At 28.8% G+C, this 19,987-nt stretch overlaps 1 protein-coding gene across 1 annotated transcript in view; it reads left to right on the plus strand.

Annotated features, from left to right (window-relative positions):
* The window catches only part of LOC135963497 (uncharacterized), a 149,276-nt gene that overhangs the window by 114,954 nt on the left and 14,335 nt on the right, over nucleotides 1–19,987 (plus strand). The window contains exon 3 of the mRNA XM_065515388.1: nucleotides 17,412–18,367. Coding sequence (XP_065371460.1) covers nucleotides 18,271–18,367 — 97 coding nt within the window. The 5' untranslated portion in view covers nucleotides 17,412–18,270. The remainder of the gene's footprint in view (nucleotides 1–17,411; nucleotides 18,368–19,987) is intronic.

Raw genomic sequence — 19,987 nt, forward strand, 5'->3', positions numbered from 1 at the left:
TAGTTGGACCTACAATGGGTCAAAATCGGGAAAAATATTTTTTACCTCGTTTTTTTTAATATCATTTGTTGGAAACAAATGTTTTCGCTAATAAATTAGAAAAAATAATTTTTGAAAAAAAAATTTTTATTTTAAAGTATAATTTGGTGGTATTTAAGATTCGGCACAGCCGGATATAGCTCTTTTACTTATTTTAATATAATTGAATTTGTTTGCAATTTATTTTCTATTTGTCCTTATTTAGCTGTGATTTGTTCTATCAATAACGATTTGAATAGAAGAAACATTTACCAAAAGTGAGCCTTACAAATTAGTATCAGAAATCATTCGAAAACATTTTTAAAACTGAGTGTTTTTTATAAGTTCGACTCACTTTTCATTCGTCCAAAAATTGTTTTAAATTTTAACTCTCTATCACATAATGACATTTTGTGATTTTGCATTTTAAAAGAAATATTATTAGCTTAGTCTTTACGGGAGAAACAAAAATACTTTCAAAAATCTTTTGTTTTAATCTGTTAATGGAGTTTTATTACTTTACTATAATTTATAATGATAAATAATTACAGATTTGAACAAGTGCGTTGGCGATTTATAACATTTTTATGACCTTCGCCATGAGTGGCATTTCGTTTGTAATTTCTACATTTTTCATTTGAGACCGCACAAAGTATATATGTATCTATATTCTGAATCGTTATAGATAGCGAAGTCGATATAGCTATGTCCGTCTGTATATTGAAATTAACTTTCCGTAGACCCCAAATAACTTAAATACATGATTCATACATCAATATGTCGGGAATTCTTCCGGCTCCGTTGCTATTTAAAATCAACAAAATCGGCCCATAAATGGATGAGATATATGGACAAAACCGGGACAACCTCGATTTTTCCCTACTGTTTGATCTATATCTGGATTACTAAGTCATTAATATAGACAATGTGGATATCTAATGATAGATATTTCAAAGTCCATTGCAACGATGTATATAAGGCTATATATAGTAAGTTGGACCTACAATGGTTCAAAATCGGGAAAAATTTGTCATTAATTATTTTTCCAAAATTTTTTTTTTTTTAAATTAAAAAAAAAATTTTTTAAAAACAATTTGGAAAAAAAAAATTTTAAAAACAATTTAAAAAAAAAATTAAATTTTTTTTTATATTTAAAAAAATTTGGAAAAAAAATTTTTAAAAAAAATTTTAATTTTTTTTAATATTTAAACAAAAAATTTATGTATAATTTTGTGAAGGGTTTGTAAGATTCGTCACAGCCGAATATAACTTTCTTACTTGTTTCGTTTTAACTCTGTTATTTGATTTAAAGTCTCTATTGCCACTAAAGTTGCTCTTAATAGCCAACGTTTTTGATATTAGTTTGTAGCCGAGATGATAATAAATTTTAAAATGATATTTACTTACAAAATTATGATTTAATTTTTTTATTAAATTTAATTCTAAAAACTATTAAATTAAACATGTTTCACTCTATTATACATTTAATAAAGTAGTTATACTCAATTTCCTTTAACTGAGACAAAAATTATGCAACTTTGAGGGAAAATAAATGGACATAGCACTTTTGCATACCACAGTATATCAATGAGAAAAAAACGAAATAATTGTAAATGGATTTTCAGCAAGCAGTATAAATTAACCTGTGATAATGCTTTGTATTAAAATATAAATTTTCATACAAAGTAGACTTATAATTTAACAAAATTTCCCGATTTATTGGTATCTGAATTGGTCAAAATTGGCTATGCATAAAGTAAGCATTGAATTCGAATTAATTTTCATTATTTTGCCTGCAATCGCCAGCAAAGAACTTCTTTAAAAACTTCTTCAATTATCCTCGCAAAACAAATAGAAATGAATCCAGTTCAGTGTTGAATGTTTGACATATGTAATGACATTTCTCTGAACGAATTAAGGACACAAACAAACACGCCTTTATTTGCTAAAGTGAACGTACATATACATATATGTATGTATGTGCTAATGAATAATTTTTGTAATATTTTTTGTGTCTTTGTTGTAAGATTTCTTTAAGCTAATTACAGTAATTCTTGACATTCGTTTACAACACACAGTAACACTGACATGCATGTGATGATATGTAGTTGTGAAAATAAATACTCACACATGCAGACATTTGTTACCAAACATTAGGATGGTACCATTTATAGGTCAAAAGAAAAAATTTGTATATTCTCTTCCAAAATCATGCTTCAATAGTATTACGTTTTAACCTTTTCAAAACGTTGGTTTATTTCCTTTTAATAAAGCGGATACTTTTGATTGCAAATAAAAGACGTTTAGTAGTTTAAAAATTGTAACAACTCTTTATTTATTTAAAATGTACAACAATAGATTCAAATAGTCACTCAGTGTTTTTTATACACGATTATAAATTCGCAGAAATACAGACACACTCTATAATGTACTTGAATTCACTTGAAAATACAGCACACTTTAAGGCACTCATTTGATGTTTATTCGAATAGCGTCTCTGATAAACTGAGCTCACGACTGCAACCATGGCCACTATTTATACATACGCCATCTCTGGTGAACTTTCTACAATGTTCTTTAACTGTCAAAAATATATTCCAAAGCTTTCGAATTCGAATATACGAGTCGCAGCAAACATTCAGCGTTGCCATACTTACGATCAATGATCAACTGAAAGTTTTTATTCAATGTTAATAATGTCCACAGATATGTTACAGTTTGAGAGGCACTGCTATTTGAAAGCATTATGCAACTTTAAATCAGCCGTTAAAAACGTTATATTTGAATTCAAGTACAATTTAGTAACCATATTATGATTTCTAAACATTCGAAAATTCTTCTCAAAATTTATATTTTTTAATTCTTAAAAATGGTTTGTTTGGATTTTGGAGTTGCTATTAGTTTCTTACATAGTATTCTGTTGAAATATTTGTTTAACGTTTTCCAAATTCCTTTCAATTACATACATACAATTTTAATTAAAGCCACCCTAATATATTTACAAACAGATGAACTTAAATACAAAAAATAAAAAAAATCCACATATTTCAACTTGTATCCCCATATGCATGTGAAACTGAGTTTACACAATATCTAACTACTTGATGTTTGCACAGGCACAAATCTGTTTGTTGTAAAACAAAAACAGAAAGAAAAAAATTGTTGGTTCATTAAAATTTCACGCAAAATGGTGGCAGCTAATTTATTTGTTTGTCTCTTGCTCTGCACCACAACATGCCACAAAAGCACACATACAGTCACACAAACTGACAGCGTCTCACACATAAACATATAGAAACAGTTTAAGCCAAGTAATATGATGCATGTCCCGCTATATACTTATGATGAGAGTGTGTCTGTGTGCAATTAACAGTGTGAGTAATTGAAAGACAATGAGTGTGTGTGTGTGGGAGGGTATGTTTTTTTTTGGTTGTAACCATTAAATATCTAAAGAACACAGGTGAAATTCATGACATACCTGCCAGCACATACATTTACACCCCAACACAACATATGAGATTTAACAATTGTTCTGGTTTTAAGTTTCTCTATTCACTTTAGGTTGCTTTAGCTTTGGTTTTAGTTGTGTTTTTTGTTTCTTGTATTTATCTTGCTGCTGCTGTTGATAATGATGTTGCTTTGGTTATTTTTGTTATTTATTTGTTTTACCTGTTAGAAGAAAGTGATGAACTTTTAAAAGTCACACACATACGTATGAGAAAAATCAAAAATTTTGGAGAATTTAAAAAAAAATATTTTTTTTTGCTGATGTAAGAAGTTTAAAGAACAAATTGTTTTTTAGATATGTACTCTTATTTTTGCAAAATCTATTGCGCTCACTAGGAGTACAAATGTCACGTACGATGGAATTGCCCATATGTCACTAATTTTTTAATTTCGAAACACAAAAGAAATGCAATCTATCTGTATTCAGTTTCAAGTATTTCCAAACTTTTTTTATAGTAGATATTTGGGAAATTCTATTACAATAGATTAAAAAGCAACATTAATATAGACACAATTAAGCAAATATAATTGGGTTTGTTATATATAAAAGATTTAAATAATGTAATATGTATTACGTATAATTTCTTAAACACCTGTTATTTTTATACCCTTCAACATGAGTGGCAAGGGTATATATAAGTTTGTCATTCCGTTTGCGATCCCACAAAGTATATACACACCGTTACAAAAGTATACATACGATCGACTTATTGTGCTTTTTTGTAAATATCTATTATATAAAAATACAAGGCCTGACCCGCTCACTGATGAGTCAGTGAATGAAAGAGTCAGGCCTTGTATTTTTATATAATAGATGTTTAACAAAAAGCCCAATTAGTCGATCGTATGTATATTCTGGATCGTTGTAGATACCGAAGTTGATATAGCTATGCCTGTCTGTCCGTCTGTATGTTGAAATCAAATGACTTACATACATGATTCATACCGGATATATTGATATCCGGTTCAGTTTCCATTTAAAATCGAGAAAATATATGGAAAAACCAGGGAAACCTAAATTTTTTACATATTTTTTAATATATCTAAGTCAATAATATAGACAATTTGGATATCAAATGATAAATATTTCAAAGACATTTGCAACGACGTATATAACGACATAGTATGTCGGATCTACAATGGGTCAAAATTGGGAAAAATATTTTTTAACCCGATTTTATTTCACCCAAAAAAAATTCTGAGATATAAGAAAAAAACCAGGACAACCTCGATTTTTGACCTATTTCAGATCTATATCTGGATTACTAAGTCATTAATATAGCCCAACTATTGGTCAAAATCGGGGAAAATATTTTTTACCCGAATTTTTTTTTTCACCAAAAAATTTTTTTGTCATAAAATTTTTTTGGTGAAAAAAAATTTAAAAAACAAAAATTTTGTCATCAAATTTTTTTGCTAATATGTAAATTAAAAAAAATTTAAATTTTTTTTTAAATTTTGTTTACCCAAAAATATTTAAAATTTGTATTTTAACGTATAATTTGGTGAAGGGTATATAAGATTCGGCACAGCCGAATATAGCTCACTTACTTGTTTAAATATGTGTTAGTATGTATTTATAAATTCATGTTGTATATTTTCCTAACTAAAATTAAAACCCATTTTGGGCTTCATACAAATGAATCTCTACTAAATATAAACGTGTACGTATGAGTAATATGTACTGATTTTAATCACTTGTATTCATACTAATTTAATTAGAAAATCTTATTTTAAATGCTATTTTACTTCAAAAGCATTTCTACTTAATATAATAACATATACTTATACATAAGCAGATGTTTTGGTACACAAAAACATACACACAAATTCAAATAATACGTTTTTTTTATACACAGTATTATTTATGTATGTATGTCTGTGTAGATGAGTGTGTTTTTTTATTTAAGAAATTTTAATTAAAAAATGTTTACAATTTATCCAAAAAAGAGAAAAAAGAAACTTTTTAATTTTTCATGTACAGATTTAGCCAGGTGAAATGATTTACGCAAGTTTCAGACACATTGTGGTAAAGTCTTTAATAATCTACATAGTAAAAATGATTACACAAAATAAAAACAAAAGTTAATTATATTTTCACAGGTTAAATTTGTTAATACGTCTGTATGTAAAAAATAGTAACAAATATGTATCCTTTAAACTAATGTTCTGATTAAAAAATAATAATAAGTTTTCAGAAAATTGAACATATAATTGCCATGTATGCAAACATATTGCAACCATAATTATTCATGTTTTATTCAAATCGAATATAAATTTATTAACATATTGTTACGAAATTGTACTTGAATTCAAACATAACGATTTTAATGGCTGATTTAAAAGTAGCATAATGCTTTCAAATAACAGTGCTGTAATAGCAAACTGTAACATGGGCATTATTTAAATAAAATCTTTCAGTTGATTTGATCGCAAGTTGGTAACGCTGTATTCGAATTCGAATATTCAGTTAAAGAATATTGTAGAAAGCACACCACAGATGGCGTATGTATTAGTAAGATCTAGAATATTCGAATTTTGACAGTTAAAGAACGATCTAGAGTGCAGATGGCAGTGTTAGTTAGTTAGTTAGTGGCAGAGGTTGCAGTCGTGAGTCAGTTTATCAGAGACGCTTTTCGAATAAACATCAACTGAGTGTCTTAAAGTGTGTTGTGTTTTTCAAGTAAATTCGTGTACATTATAAATTGTGTCTGTATTTCTGCGAATTTACAAACGTGTATAAAAAACATTGAGTGACTATTTAATTCTGTTGTTGTTGTACATTTGAATAAATAAAGAGTAAAAAAATCAAAAGTATCCGGTTTATTTAAAGGAAATAAACCAAACGTTTTGAAAAGGTTAAAACGTAACAATATTTAAAATTTCCCCGGTTATTCCAGTTTAGCAAAATATATGTATATAAAACCCGAACAATTATTAATTCGTTAGACTAAAATAAATTCGGTACAGATTCCATATGATAGCCTGGCTAGATTTCAGCAGATCATAATAGGTGGAACCATTTTGTTCCCACCAATTACAGGGCATTACCTTAGCGCCATAGAAGTTTGTCTTTGATGTCGATTGGGCTGGTTGGTTGGGCTTCAAACTCGATATATTACGCTTCGAGTTACCTTAATTGATCCATTTTTCATTGTAGGTAATAGGTAAAAATGAAGTTTTTGCTTGAGTAGCTCCCAATGACCGCAAAAACCATCTCTTGGACAATGAAACCAATGGATTGCTCACCATAAGCTTTGGTAAGCAATCGGTGTGCTTCAGCTGCACTTTTTTTCAAATCAATGAAGTAAAGCAAAACTTCCCATTTATTGGCTCAAAATTCGTCATTTTAGAAACAAAAAAAACTTTGTTATTTTCACTATATTCTACAATAACTAAGTGAGAATAAGTGACAGATAGTACCCTTCCCAATGACATATAAAAACGTAATTAAAAAAATACGCCATCTATTGTAAATTCAGAATTTTTTTCCAACATAGTTACTTTAGCTAATTTTGTTGTTAATAATTGTTTTGAATCCGAGTCATTTATAATTAATAACAAAAATATTCATTGCCAATTATTCATATATTAAATTCCAGTTAATAAACTTATTAAAATTGCATTAAATCTACCTTTTTTATAAGAACTTTCTTAAAAAATCTTTTATTATTTACATTAATGACAAAACTTTTCTGAAAAAAACAACACCATAATTAAAATGCTGCGGTCAGCTTGAGAGAGAAAACATCAAAAACTTTTGTAACAAGAAAAGCGAATTAAGTTTGTATCCTTATTTTGAGAGATGATTATCATAATGTACTTTTACTTATGCTTCAATACTTTTTCTATAAAACTGTTGTTTATTTTATTATTTTTATCATCATCGTAATAATAATAATAATGATTATTTTTGTTTTTAATGGACAAAAGGTAGAGAATTCTCTTAAAACCGAAATAAAAATATATCAAACAAACTAAACTAACCAGCCACTTAAATAAAAAAAAATACACACAACCTTAACAATAAGGGGCATAAAAATAGCAGAATTTGTTATTTAGCTAAATACAATGCCTTTTCAAGTTTCTAACTAAACTTTTGTAAAGAGAAAAGTTTTATAATTTTTATATTATAGCTATTCTTATGATTTTTAATGTAAATTTTCCAGTTTCATTTTGTATATTGCAAAGTAAAATTGTTTTACTGTTTAGCTTCCGTTTCCTCTTTAAATATACATTCATTCATACATATTTATACTTTGGCTAGTTAGTTGTAATTGTAATGTTGTTGATGTTGTAGTGGCTGCTTCAATAGGTAATTACCATAATAAAAGACAAAACAAACAGAAAAAACCGAAGAGAACCTACAACACAACATAGGATGGGAAAATGATTGAAAAAAAGAAACAAAAACAACCTCAACCAACAATAAAACTGCTGTTATGCAGAAATGAATTGATTGAATAAAAGCAAAAGGATGTTGACAGAGATATAAAGATAATTTGATTACACTTTCAAAATTTGTTTTTCTTTTTATCGACGAGTTCGATTTCTTGATGCCTTTATAGGAATGTTTAATTTTTTTTAAAAAAAACTTTATACAATTTTGTACTCTCACTTTGTTTCACTTGTTCCAGTAATTAATTTTAAATATTTATTTTGTATCGAATGCTTCAGAAGTTTTCCTGCAAGATTGTTTCTGTTTTCCTGAAACTGATAATTAATTTTAAATATTTATTTTTGGGCGTTGCGCGTTGTCTCTGCAACCATTTAGTCTTGTCTTTTATGTGAAATAAACATGACAAGAGAATTTTACGACACTTTAATTGAAGTGCTTTTTGTGTTGTTAAATAATAGTTATTTGTGGTATTAAGTTCGTGATTTTTGTTTGTAATTTAAATATGTAGTATGTTAATTTAGCAGATTGATTTGTAAATTTTTAAATAAAATATAAAATCTTATCGACAAAATGACAAAAATATCCTCATCAATGAGGCTGACTTGTACAGAACAATAATTTACGATTTACTGTAATTTTTCGATATTTAGTGTAGCTCATTAACGTTTTGACAATAACCCAATACCCCCTTAAAGTATACCAGAACCAATTTATGAGTCGTTGTGATCAAATTACAGCTCTTAATTTTAAAGCTAGTTTAATTAAATTTACCACATTATTATTGGTCCACTGTTTCATCTAGCACCCATACAAATTGACTTAAAAATACCGTTGTCATCACAAAATTCACAGACGATGTAGTCTGTTTGCATATTATCTTACGGATCTTGAACTAGGATCTATTTATGTAACAATGTATGTAACAAATAAAAACCCATGATATCTTAATGTTTGTATTGGGTATATCAAAAATGCGGGATTTTCAATGGAACGCGGTTTTTGTGTTTAATAACTTGTATCTTATTTTGAAGGGTAAATATCTGTCATTTATTCTCACTTATGGTGTTTTCTTTTCTGGCATATGCATTTATTCTGTCTTTTACCCCATTTGTGTTCTTTTCCAAAAAAAAATGTAGTTTGGTCGTGTTCTTTTCTAATAATGTTACCCTAAAACCCTGAATATATGCTACATGTTTCACCCTCAATTTTTTCAAATGGTTAGAAATGCTCCACTTTTTATGTAAGCAAAAAGTATAGTTTTATAATATTTAGAAGGTACAGAAAAGAAAATTGCATAAACGGTAATGATTTTTGTTCTATTGTGATCATTAAAAATGCAACACATTATGAGGATATGGGTAACATTTAATAAATAGTACAAAATATTATATAGGCAACATTTTGTGTCAGAAAAGAAAACACCATTAGTTATTGCACATTTTAATGTAAAGCCCAACGTTTTTTTTTTTGCTTCAAAAATTTTGCATTTTGTACCGACGAATCATCATATGCGGGAAGTTTTGCTGTACTTCTTTAATTTGAAAAAAGTGCCTCTGAAACATACCGATTGCTCACGAAAGCTTATGGTAAATATGTTTGTGCAATTCAGAAGATTTTGATGACCCGAAGCGTAAGAGATCGTATGTGTAGCCCAGCCAACGAGTCGAATCGACATCAAAGCCAAATATCCATAGCGCTAAGGTAATTCTCTGTATTTGGTGGGAGCAAAAGTGTCCTATCTATTATGAGCTGCTGAAATCTGACCAGACCATCATAGGGAACCTGTACACAGAAAAAATTATGACAAATCAATTGTCATATTAATTACCATATTCGTCAATACAATTATTTTTTTAATTAAAAGGGCACCAACAACCGATTTTGTAGATACAAAAAATATTTTTGTTACTTAAAATTGTTAACTCTCAACAATATATTTTAACGAGTTTGTGATATTAAACAATAAATTTGTTAATAGTCAACAGTAAAATTTTAACAATAGATTTGTAACATTGAATAATTATATTGTTACTAGTTAATTATATACATCTGCAATAGCTTTTTATTCTATTAATTAAAAATGCAAATTGATGGTTTTAATTGTTTTTTATTATTATAAGCAAATTTACAATTTATTATAATTACATATATAAATTGAAAATATACATAAAGTTAAAGCACGCATATGTTACCATTTTCTCAGCTTTTTAACCAGTTATATGGCCAATATCCCCTTTCACGAATGTTCCTTCTACACTCGACGCATTTGATGATGAAAATTGTCCACTGAAATCCTGTTGAAAAAAAGTTTTGTATATAAAATCGATTTCCAATATTTGCCTATTGCTATATTATAGTCACAGATTCTACTTACCATCTGGAATACTCCAATTCCTTTATAATTTATAAAAGAAAACATATTTCTTATGAAACAAGAAATGTGTATATTTTTCTTTAATTTTTATTTTCTTGACACATTTATTTTTGTTATTTTCAATATAATATTCCTATTGAATTTTAACAACTGAAATTGTTAATAAATATCTAAAAGAAATTGTCGATATGAGTACTAAAAAAACATATTAAATTAAAAAGTTATTGAAAATTTAAATCATATTTCAAACAAATTTTTTCAATTACTTAATAACTGTTACCATTTTTTTCTGTGTACCGACTTGTTTGAAGAGTGAATTGAAACCGTAATATTCCATCATGATAACACTCGGCCACATGTTGTAATATTTAGAATGACCGTGCCCAGTCCGACTCTCTCTGGGATACACTTCATATTGGAACAGAGTATCCGATATTGGCTTGATTCGTTCTTGGCCTCAAAAAATGAGCAGTCCTTGTGGATCGAAATCCAAATGTTGCCAGAAAGATGGGAAAAGATCGTAGCTAACAATGGCCAATACTTTAAATAAATTTATATTGTAAATATGTTTAAAAATAAATGCTAAAAATTTAAAAAAATCCCGCATTTTTAAGTCATACAAACAATAAATATTTTTACTAATATATTTCAAACTATGTTATGTATTTAGACAACATGTACATATATTAAATGAAAGCTATTAACTGTTTTACAAAACATTATTTTTCATAATTTTTTTTGGCAAAATGACGACGAGAATGAAAATATCAAATTTATCCACTATATATATAAAATCCTAAAATTCATTCCCATTTTTTACAAACTCAGAGAAAAAAGAACAAACTTCAGTTCAATTATGATCTGTTAGAAAGCAAGTCAATGCACGTCTTTACACGCAGAGAAAAAAATATAGTTGTACATATTTACCATAACCACATCTACATTTTTACAAGTTTTTTAACAATATTAAGATCACTGTAACCATAATATGTTTAGTTTACCATTGTAGCAATCATATATATGATTGTAGTAATTAAGTATATGCTTGTGGCAACTATGATGTGATACTTCACCATATTGTTGTTCTCCTATTATGGTTACCATACTCTGTTGTTCTTTGATATAAGGATTCATCATGAACATGATTGCCATAAACATATATTTATTTAATACAATTATATATATGATTGCTACAATCATGTGAATGGTTACTTAAACATATTATGGTTATCGCAATCATATACATAATTACAGTGATTACAATATTGTAAAAATATATTTAAAAAGGTTATAATATTTATGGTAAACTTGTGCAACTACTTATATTTTTATATTCTATGGGTGTAGTAAAGCATTTTATTTAATTTTCCACCAACACGGCAAACAACAAAACAAATAAATATTTATTTTCATTCATACTCCTACATATTTACAATACATACAGATCTCAAACAAGAGAGTTTATTATGAAAAATAACAACATTTCAATAGAAACCAAATTCTTACAATGTAAAATCTCTAACATACAAACACTTAATATACAAGAGAAAATAAAAATATTTACAAAATATAATTAACAGATGTTGTCAGTCAGCACTGGTGTGACTTGGACCCAGAGCCAAGGCCACAATCAGTGATGGTGCCACCTCTACCATGACTTTTACTTGTTCAGTTTATTTATGATGACATTCCTTTCTTTCTTCCTTCCCTTAGATTCTGGGAAATCTTTTCCTTATTTTGTTTATGTTGCTTTTGTTTGGTAATAAAATTTGAAATTGGACTTTATGAATAAGTGATGATGATGCGTTGGCGTACATTTCCTTTTACTCCTCCAGCTAAAAAAAAGCTAAAATTTTATTTTCATAATAGCTGGCCTCCTTTGAAGTTTCATGCCCTAGACCTACTTTTCCATTGGATGGGTTTTATGCCATTTTAATTATAATTGTTTCATAAACATATTGTTGTTATTGCTAATTATTTTTATTATTATTCGTTGAATTTCAACATAAAATGTTGTGTTATTTATGAAGCAAAAGTTATAATAAAAAATGTATTTTTAATAAACTGAAAATGAGGCGACGTAATAAAACTTAACCATTCGTTGCCGTTACGTTTCGTTACATTTCCTTTCGTTAAAATTTACGTTCAATTGCAAAAGATTTTGTTTATTTGCCAGAAATGAAGAAGTAAATGTAACAATTGCCAATAAACGAAACATGCTGTTTGTCGTAAAATCTAAAGCAATTTCTTTTACGTATCACACAGATTTATGTGGTTTTTACTTTGATTTAACGCTCATATTTTCACACAAATGTCATAATTTATAGTAGAGCGAGTGATGTTAAGTGTATAAGAGTGTGATTTGTTATTGTTCCTTTTTGTTTATTTAACAATGACACTTGGCGTATCTTTACAAACATATACAACATAGTACATGAACTAGAATGTTATTTCGTTTGCCATCTCACTTTCGTAAAACATTAGGGAATTAGCGGCTCATAAAAATCTGTTGAAAACCAATACAAACACAATGGAGAACAACATGGCAAAAGCAATTATTTACACTTTGGCCATAAAAAACAAGAAAACCTATAACCTTTATTTCCCTCATCTCCAGCCATAAAGAAATTTGTCTCAATGTGACTGTGTCCACCACGCCATGCTACAAACAAACAAACAAACTCCCTAGCCTCGCCAGTTGCCGCAATAAGCATAAAATGTTGTTGAAAGTTAAATTTATTACTCACATATATTTGCTTTTTATTTTTGAAATCGTTTTTGTTTTTGGTAGTATTTATTTTTTATAGAGTGTATGTGAGGTTTGGTTCCTTTTTCTTTTTTTCTGGTTGGCGTAATCATCAATTTTATGGGGTTTACATTATTTTTTTTTTATTTACTCCCTAAGAAAATGTAAGAGAACCACGCAAATTTGTTGTAACGGTTTTATTTTGTTTCACTCTCCATTTTTCTTTTTATATTTTTATGTATTAAAAATGACTTTTTGAATAATGTACGAATTTCATTTCAACACACGCACTCACATCTAAAACCAGCATGCATATCGCAAACGCATACACTCGGAGAAATTTATGTGTTATGAGCACAAACTTACTTACATAGTTTTCATACATTTATTTTATTCATTAAACATTTTTATTTTCTTATTTACTACCCACATTTTTTTCTACAAAGTATATTTTTTAAAAAAAAGGACCAAGGTACTTTTTTTAAAATGTACTTTTTTAAAAGATTACTTTTTTAAGAGTCTTTTGATACAAATTTATTTTTTTTAAAAGGTATTTTTATTTAAAATGTACTATTTCTGATATAGAGATACTGTTATTATTATTTGCCTTAGAGTAATTAGTTGGATTCTCAAAAATTGCGAATTAAATTACAATGCTAACATATTGTTACGTTTTAACCTTTTTAAAACGTTTGTTTATTTCCTTTAAATAAACCGGATAATTTTGATTTCAAATAAAAGCCCTTTAGTAGTTTGAAAATTGTAACAACTCTATATTTATTTAAAATGTACAACAACTAGTGTTTATAAAAAACCGACTTTTTAAAAAACCGGTTTGTCGGTTAACCGAAAAATGGCCTTTTCTAAAAAACCGGTTTTTCGGTTAACCGACATCGAAAAAACCGGTTAAACCGGTTAACCGTCATATATGTGTAAAAAACATAAAATGTCCAATAAAGTCTATACAGCTTTAAAATTTGTAGTTTTTAGTAGTCAGGAATGGTTATATTAAATAACTATAAATAGACAAAAGTGCTGAGTTCATTTTATTTTGTAAAAATTGCAAAATTATTATCTCAGTCAAATGGAATTGTGTATAAATATGCTACTAAATATATAATACGTACTTGTTTTAATTATTGGTTTATTCATTAAATTCCATCCAAAAAATGTAAATCAATTTTTTAATTAAATTTTTGATAATTTTGAAATTTATTATCACCTTAACTTTCTGATACGAAAAAGAAAATGTTACAAGTCCTAAAAAAAGACCTATAAGATGCAAATGCACTTCTTCTTAGCTGTGATTATTTGTCATTATAAATCATACCAAATAATTAATAAAACTCCATTATCAGATTTCAAAAATGTTTCAAATCATGGATTTTAGAACGTTTTTTGTCTCTCCTGCAATATTTCTGAAAAGCTAACAAAATGATTAATAAATTAAAATTTTAAGAACAAAACACACTAATGAAGTCAAATTTTTATAGCTACATCGAATTCAATTTAACTTTTGGTAAAATCATCAATAAGGTTTTAATGAATCATTATAATGCATTAGTAAGATTTAGCCTAAACTTAAACTTATAGAATTATGCGGAATTTAATTTTAATTTTTAATATTTTCATTATGTTGATTGATTCTGAAAAAGTATCTAAGTAAACTCATCGTCCTCTACTATATAGGATCATTGTAATTCTTAAAAATATTAATCTAAAGAGGTTTGTATTGTAAATCAGCAGTTTAGGTTTCAAATCAAACCAATAATGTGTATCGAATGAATACTAAAAATGAAATACTAAAAATGGAATACTAAAAATGCACAAAACATGAAATTTATTAATTTTATTCCCAAATTTTAAAAACCGGTTAACCGAGTGATAAAAACCGGATAAACCGGTTAACCGAAAATCAACATTTCAAATTAACCGGTTCGCAAAAAACCGAGATTTCGATGAAAAACCGGTTTTTCGGTTAACCGGTTAACCGGTTTATAAACACTAACAACAACAGAATTAAGTAGTCACTCAATGTTTTTTTATACACGTTTATAACTTGTCAGAAATACAGACACTTTATAATTTATACGAATTCACTTGAAAAATATAGCACACTTTAAGGCACTCAGTTGATGTTTATTCAAATAGCGTCTCTGATAAACTCACTCACGACTGCAACCTCTGCCACTATTTATAACACTGCCATCTTCACTCTAGATTGTTCTTTAACTGTCAAAATTCGAATATTCTAGATCTTACTAATATATACGCCATCTGTGGTGTACTTTCTACAATGTTCCTTAACTGAATATTCGAATTCGAATACAGCGTTACCAACTTACGATCAAATCAACTGAAAGCTTTTATTTAAAAATGCCCACAGATATGCTACAGTTTGCTATTACAGCACTGTTATTTGAAAGCATTATGCTACTTTTAAATCAGCCCTTAAAATCGTTATATTTGAATTCAAGTACAATTTCGTAACAATATTTAAGATGGCCCTCCCAAAATTGGTAGAATGATTTCTGTTGATAAAGAAATTACTTGGTACAAATTTCGAAAAGGGAAATTATTAAAGGGACCTTATATTTTAGGATGGACTGATCCTCTCAAAATTGGAAGAATGATTTCGGTTGATAAAGACCAAACTGAAGTTCTTAAAAGGACCTTATATGGACCTATTTTCAATTATTTACCTATAGTCCTAAACTATGGAGGAATAATTTCTGTTTATAACTTAGATATTGCGATTTTGATTTTGAAACTTACATATTTTAGAGATGTTCATTTATGAACTTTTCGGTAGCTGATAAATACCCGATGTATACAAACCGCCCAGCCATAAAATACCATTCCGATCGAAATCCGTATTTTGCTTCTTCAGAAAAAATTAATTGAACAATTTTTTTCGGAATGAAACTTTTAGTTTTCTAAGTGGAATTGATATTTATTTGTAAAACATCTCTTTTGTTGTAATATACAAAACGATGTCAAATTAAAATCGTAAAAACATAATTATTATTTATTTTGGAAATTAACAAAATCCAAAGGAATCTAAAGAAACTAAAATTAAATCGATCGAAATAATAATTACCGAATTGAAACCATTCCTAACGAAATGTGTGACTTTTTGTGTGGAATCATTAACGGACGGACATCTTATAATCGACTCAGAAAGTTAGCATTTCGAGATTTTAAATAAATGTACATATTTGAAATAGTATAAAAATTGGAACATGTCTGCATATATATATTTTTTAAACCAGTATAAATATTAAGGATTTTTCTTAAACATTTAGAACTCACGAATGTAGTTTTAACAAAAAAAAAAGACAAATTTTGTCTCCAGACAAATAGGACGAACCTGATGTACACGTCCGTATGTGTAGAACTAATTTAAAAGGACTTTCATTAAGCGCTTCCTATATTTAAGTTTAAATAAAACAAAGTGTGTGTGAGATATCATTGACATTTTTTATTCTTTTGAAAGGAATATCGATGTCTAATTTTCCATGCCTTTGGCGCGTAAAACATGGGTTATGTTGGCTTTGAGGGACAATGTGGTTTGTGGCTTATTGGCAAAAACCTGTGACTTAAGAAAACCCCACAAAAAAAAGTCTAATGATGTCAAATCACACGACTTCAGTGCCCTCAAATCGCTCATGCAGAATGCCTTCCTATTCAAACAACATGTCGCTGGTATCCATATCATCTAATCAAGGCTAAAATAAGTTGGTGATCATCGACATATTGCGCTCGCCGTTAAAGGTGATGGCCTGATCGTTCTCAAAGAAATATAGAAATATAGACCAATAACGCCGATAGCCCCAAATTCAACACCAAGCAGGGAGTTTTTTGGGATGGATTGCACGCTCTTGGATCTCAAGTAGTTTGGTATCGTACCAAATTTCACAATTCTGTTTGTTGATGTACCGATTCCTCCAGAAATGAGCTTCATCGATGAATATGATTTTTTGATGAAAAAAGAACAGAACATCCATTTTGATAAACAATTTTATGATTTGCACGTGTTGTTGAACTCTATATCCGTCCATGGAATAAAAGACAGCCAATTCAACAGATGTAGCTTTAAGCATACGGGCGCTATCAACTAACAAAGTTCGAAAGTACCTATTGAAAGACCCCTTTATTTTTTATACAATAGCTGCGTGCCTATTATGATGACCACCAAATGTGCTAAAGTACAAGTAATATGTTTCAAACCAATCGACATTAAAAGAAAAAAAATACCAGAAACAAATTTAAAAAGCAAAGATTTCTACTTAACATTGATTTTTATACTCCCATATATTACGTTTTTCCCATTTTAACTTATTTTTTGCCACTTCTTCTCATTGCAGATTGATATAATCACCAATAATGTCTACAACTGCCTACTTTTGATTATGAGCCTAAATGTGTGGTTTAAAGGTTGTATGAGAGACTGTATTTAAAGTATCAAAACAAAAAAAAAAACAGTAACATGACTTTTATGATTTCCTAAAACCATAAAACCATGCGTGCCGCTACAATAGTTAAAGCAGCAGCAGCATCGTCGTCGTTAAATCATCTTAAATTTTCAAGTGGTTTTTATACTGCATTAGAAACAACAGCCAAAACAACAACACCAACAACAACAGGAAGAGGACATATAAACCACACATTAGAAACAACAACAACATCTAGAGCACATCATCAACAAACATAACAGTCATTGTTGTTGTAGTGATAGTAGACGACGTATGTAGTAGAAAGAAACAATAGCAGCCGTAAACGATAAAATTAACTACACATCAACACACAATACGCCAGCAACAAGAACAAAAACAACAACAACAATCAAAAGAAAGAAAGCAAACACGAAAGGAAAGAAACGGAAAGCAAAGGAAAAGGGCAAAGTCATTATCATCGTCATCAACATCAACATCAAGAACATCCTCGACATCCTCATCGTCATCACCAACCATCATCATCATCATTGTAATTGCCTCCACTACTATTAGAATTTTCTTACGTTAGATTTAAGTTTAGTTAGAAGAAGAAGAAGCAGCAAAGGTTTTTTTTAGACTTTTAAAACCCAACCGTGGAGAAAGACGAATTTTGGAAGCCAAATCACAGTTACAACAACAATTTCAGCTATTTTGTGACAGAAAATTGCTCGTTCGTTTGTAGCCAACACAACGACAACAACAAGAACAACATAATAAGAACAAGAACAACATGCCGCTGCCGTTGCTGCCTTTGCCTTTTAACTTGTGGTCTTCAACCATTACAACAGGACTTGTATGTGTCATATTGATGACAACAATAACAAATGGTAAGTTTTAACATACGACAAATAACACAAACGCTCAGTAACAGACATACGCTTACACAAACAACTTGGTTGGGTAATCTTGTCGACGATTAAAAACGTTCACCTAACTATGTATGTACGAGTTTGTGTAAGCAGGCTGTAAGGTCCTTTTAACGATTTCTGTATTAATTCAAACACAACAATTTATCAAACACTCAATATCAGCCTTTGTTGTCTTTATGTTGAAAATATAACAGAAGACAAATAAAACTTGTGTCATACAGATTTATTAGGGTTTAAAAAGACTTTTCAGATTGCCTTCCTATACCTACACTGGGGTGCAAAAGTGAACCAAGGATTTTAGACAATCTATATAAATAAATATCAAATGTCGTTCGTTGACAATTGCATCAGTAGAGAACGGCCGGACCGATTTAGACAAATTTTTTTTATTTTAAATGTTGGTCATAGCCCAACTTAGGTTTTTACGGACAGAAAAATTGACCACGCCCACTTCTACGCCTACCTTTTTCGATTATTATTTCGATCGGAAAACTGCTACACCGATTTGGCTAATTTTTTGTTTAAATGATCATAGTAATCCAATTTAAGTTTTTACTGAAAGAAAAATTGACCACGCCTATGTTTTTTCGATATATCAAAAATCCCAGGACGCCTGAGTCGATTTAACTAAATATTTTTAAAGTTCGCAATACATAGTCCACAAAAGTTTTTACATAAATAAAAATTGTCCACATCCACTAATACGCCCACTTATATAATACATATGTATATTTTTTATATAAAAACTCAAAATATCTAAATTCGTTAATAACTTGGCCAATAAGCGTTTAATCAAGAAAAGGGGCTCGATATGTGATCACTCATATTTCTAGCCAAAAATCATTTTTTTATATAAAAACTCAAAATATCTAAATTCGTTAATAACTTGGCCAATAAGCGTTTAATCGAGAAAAGGGGCTCGATCTGAGATCACTCATATTTCTAGCCAAAAATTGATTTTTTATATAAATACTTAAAATATCTAAATTCATTAATAACTTGGCCAATAAGCGTTTAATCAAGAAAAGGGGCTCGATCTGTGATCACTCATATTTCTAGCCAAAAATCAATTTTTTATATAAATACCTAAAATATCTAAATTCGCTAATAACTTGGCCAATAAGCGTTTAATCAAGAAAAGGGGCTCGATCTGTGATCACTCATATTTCTAGCCAAAAATCAATTTTTTATATAAAAACTCAAAATATCTAAATTCGTTAATAACTTGGCCAATAAGCGTTTAATCAAGAAAAGAGGCTCGATCTGTGATCACTCATATTTCTAGCCAACAATCGATTTTTTATATAAAACTCAAAATATCTAAATTCGTTAATAACTTGGCCAATAAGGGTTTAATCAAGAAAAGGGACTCGATCTGTGATCACTCATATTTCTAGCCAAAAATCAATTTTTTATATAAAAACTCAAAATATCTAAATTCGTTAATAACTTGGCCAATAAGCGTTTAATCAAGAAAAGGGGCTCGATCTGTGATCACTCATTTTTCTACCCAAAAATAATTTTTTTATATAAATACTTAAAATATCTAAATTCGCTAATAACTTGGCCAATAAGCGT

The sequence above is a fragment of the Calliphora vicina genome, chromosome 1, assembly GCF_958450345.1.
Source record: "Calliphora vicina chromosome 1, idCalVici1.1, whole genome shotgun sequence".
NCBI classification, from domain to species: Eukaryota; Metazoa; Arthropoda; class Insecta; order Diptera; family Calliphoridae; genus Calliphora; species Calliphora vicina.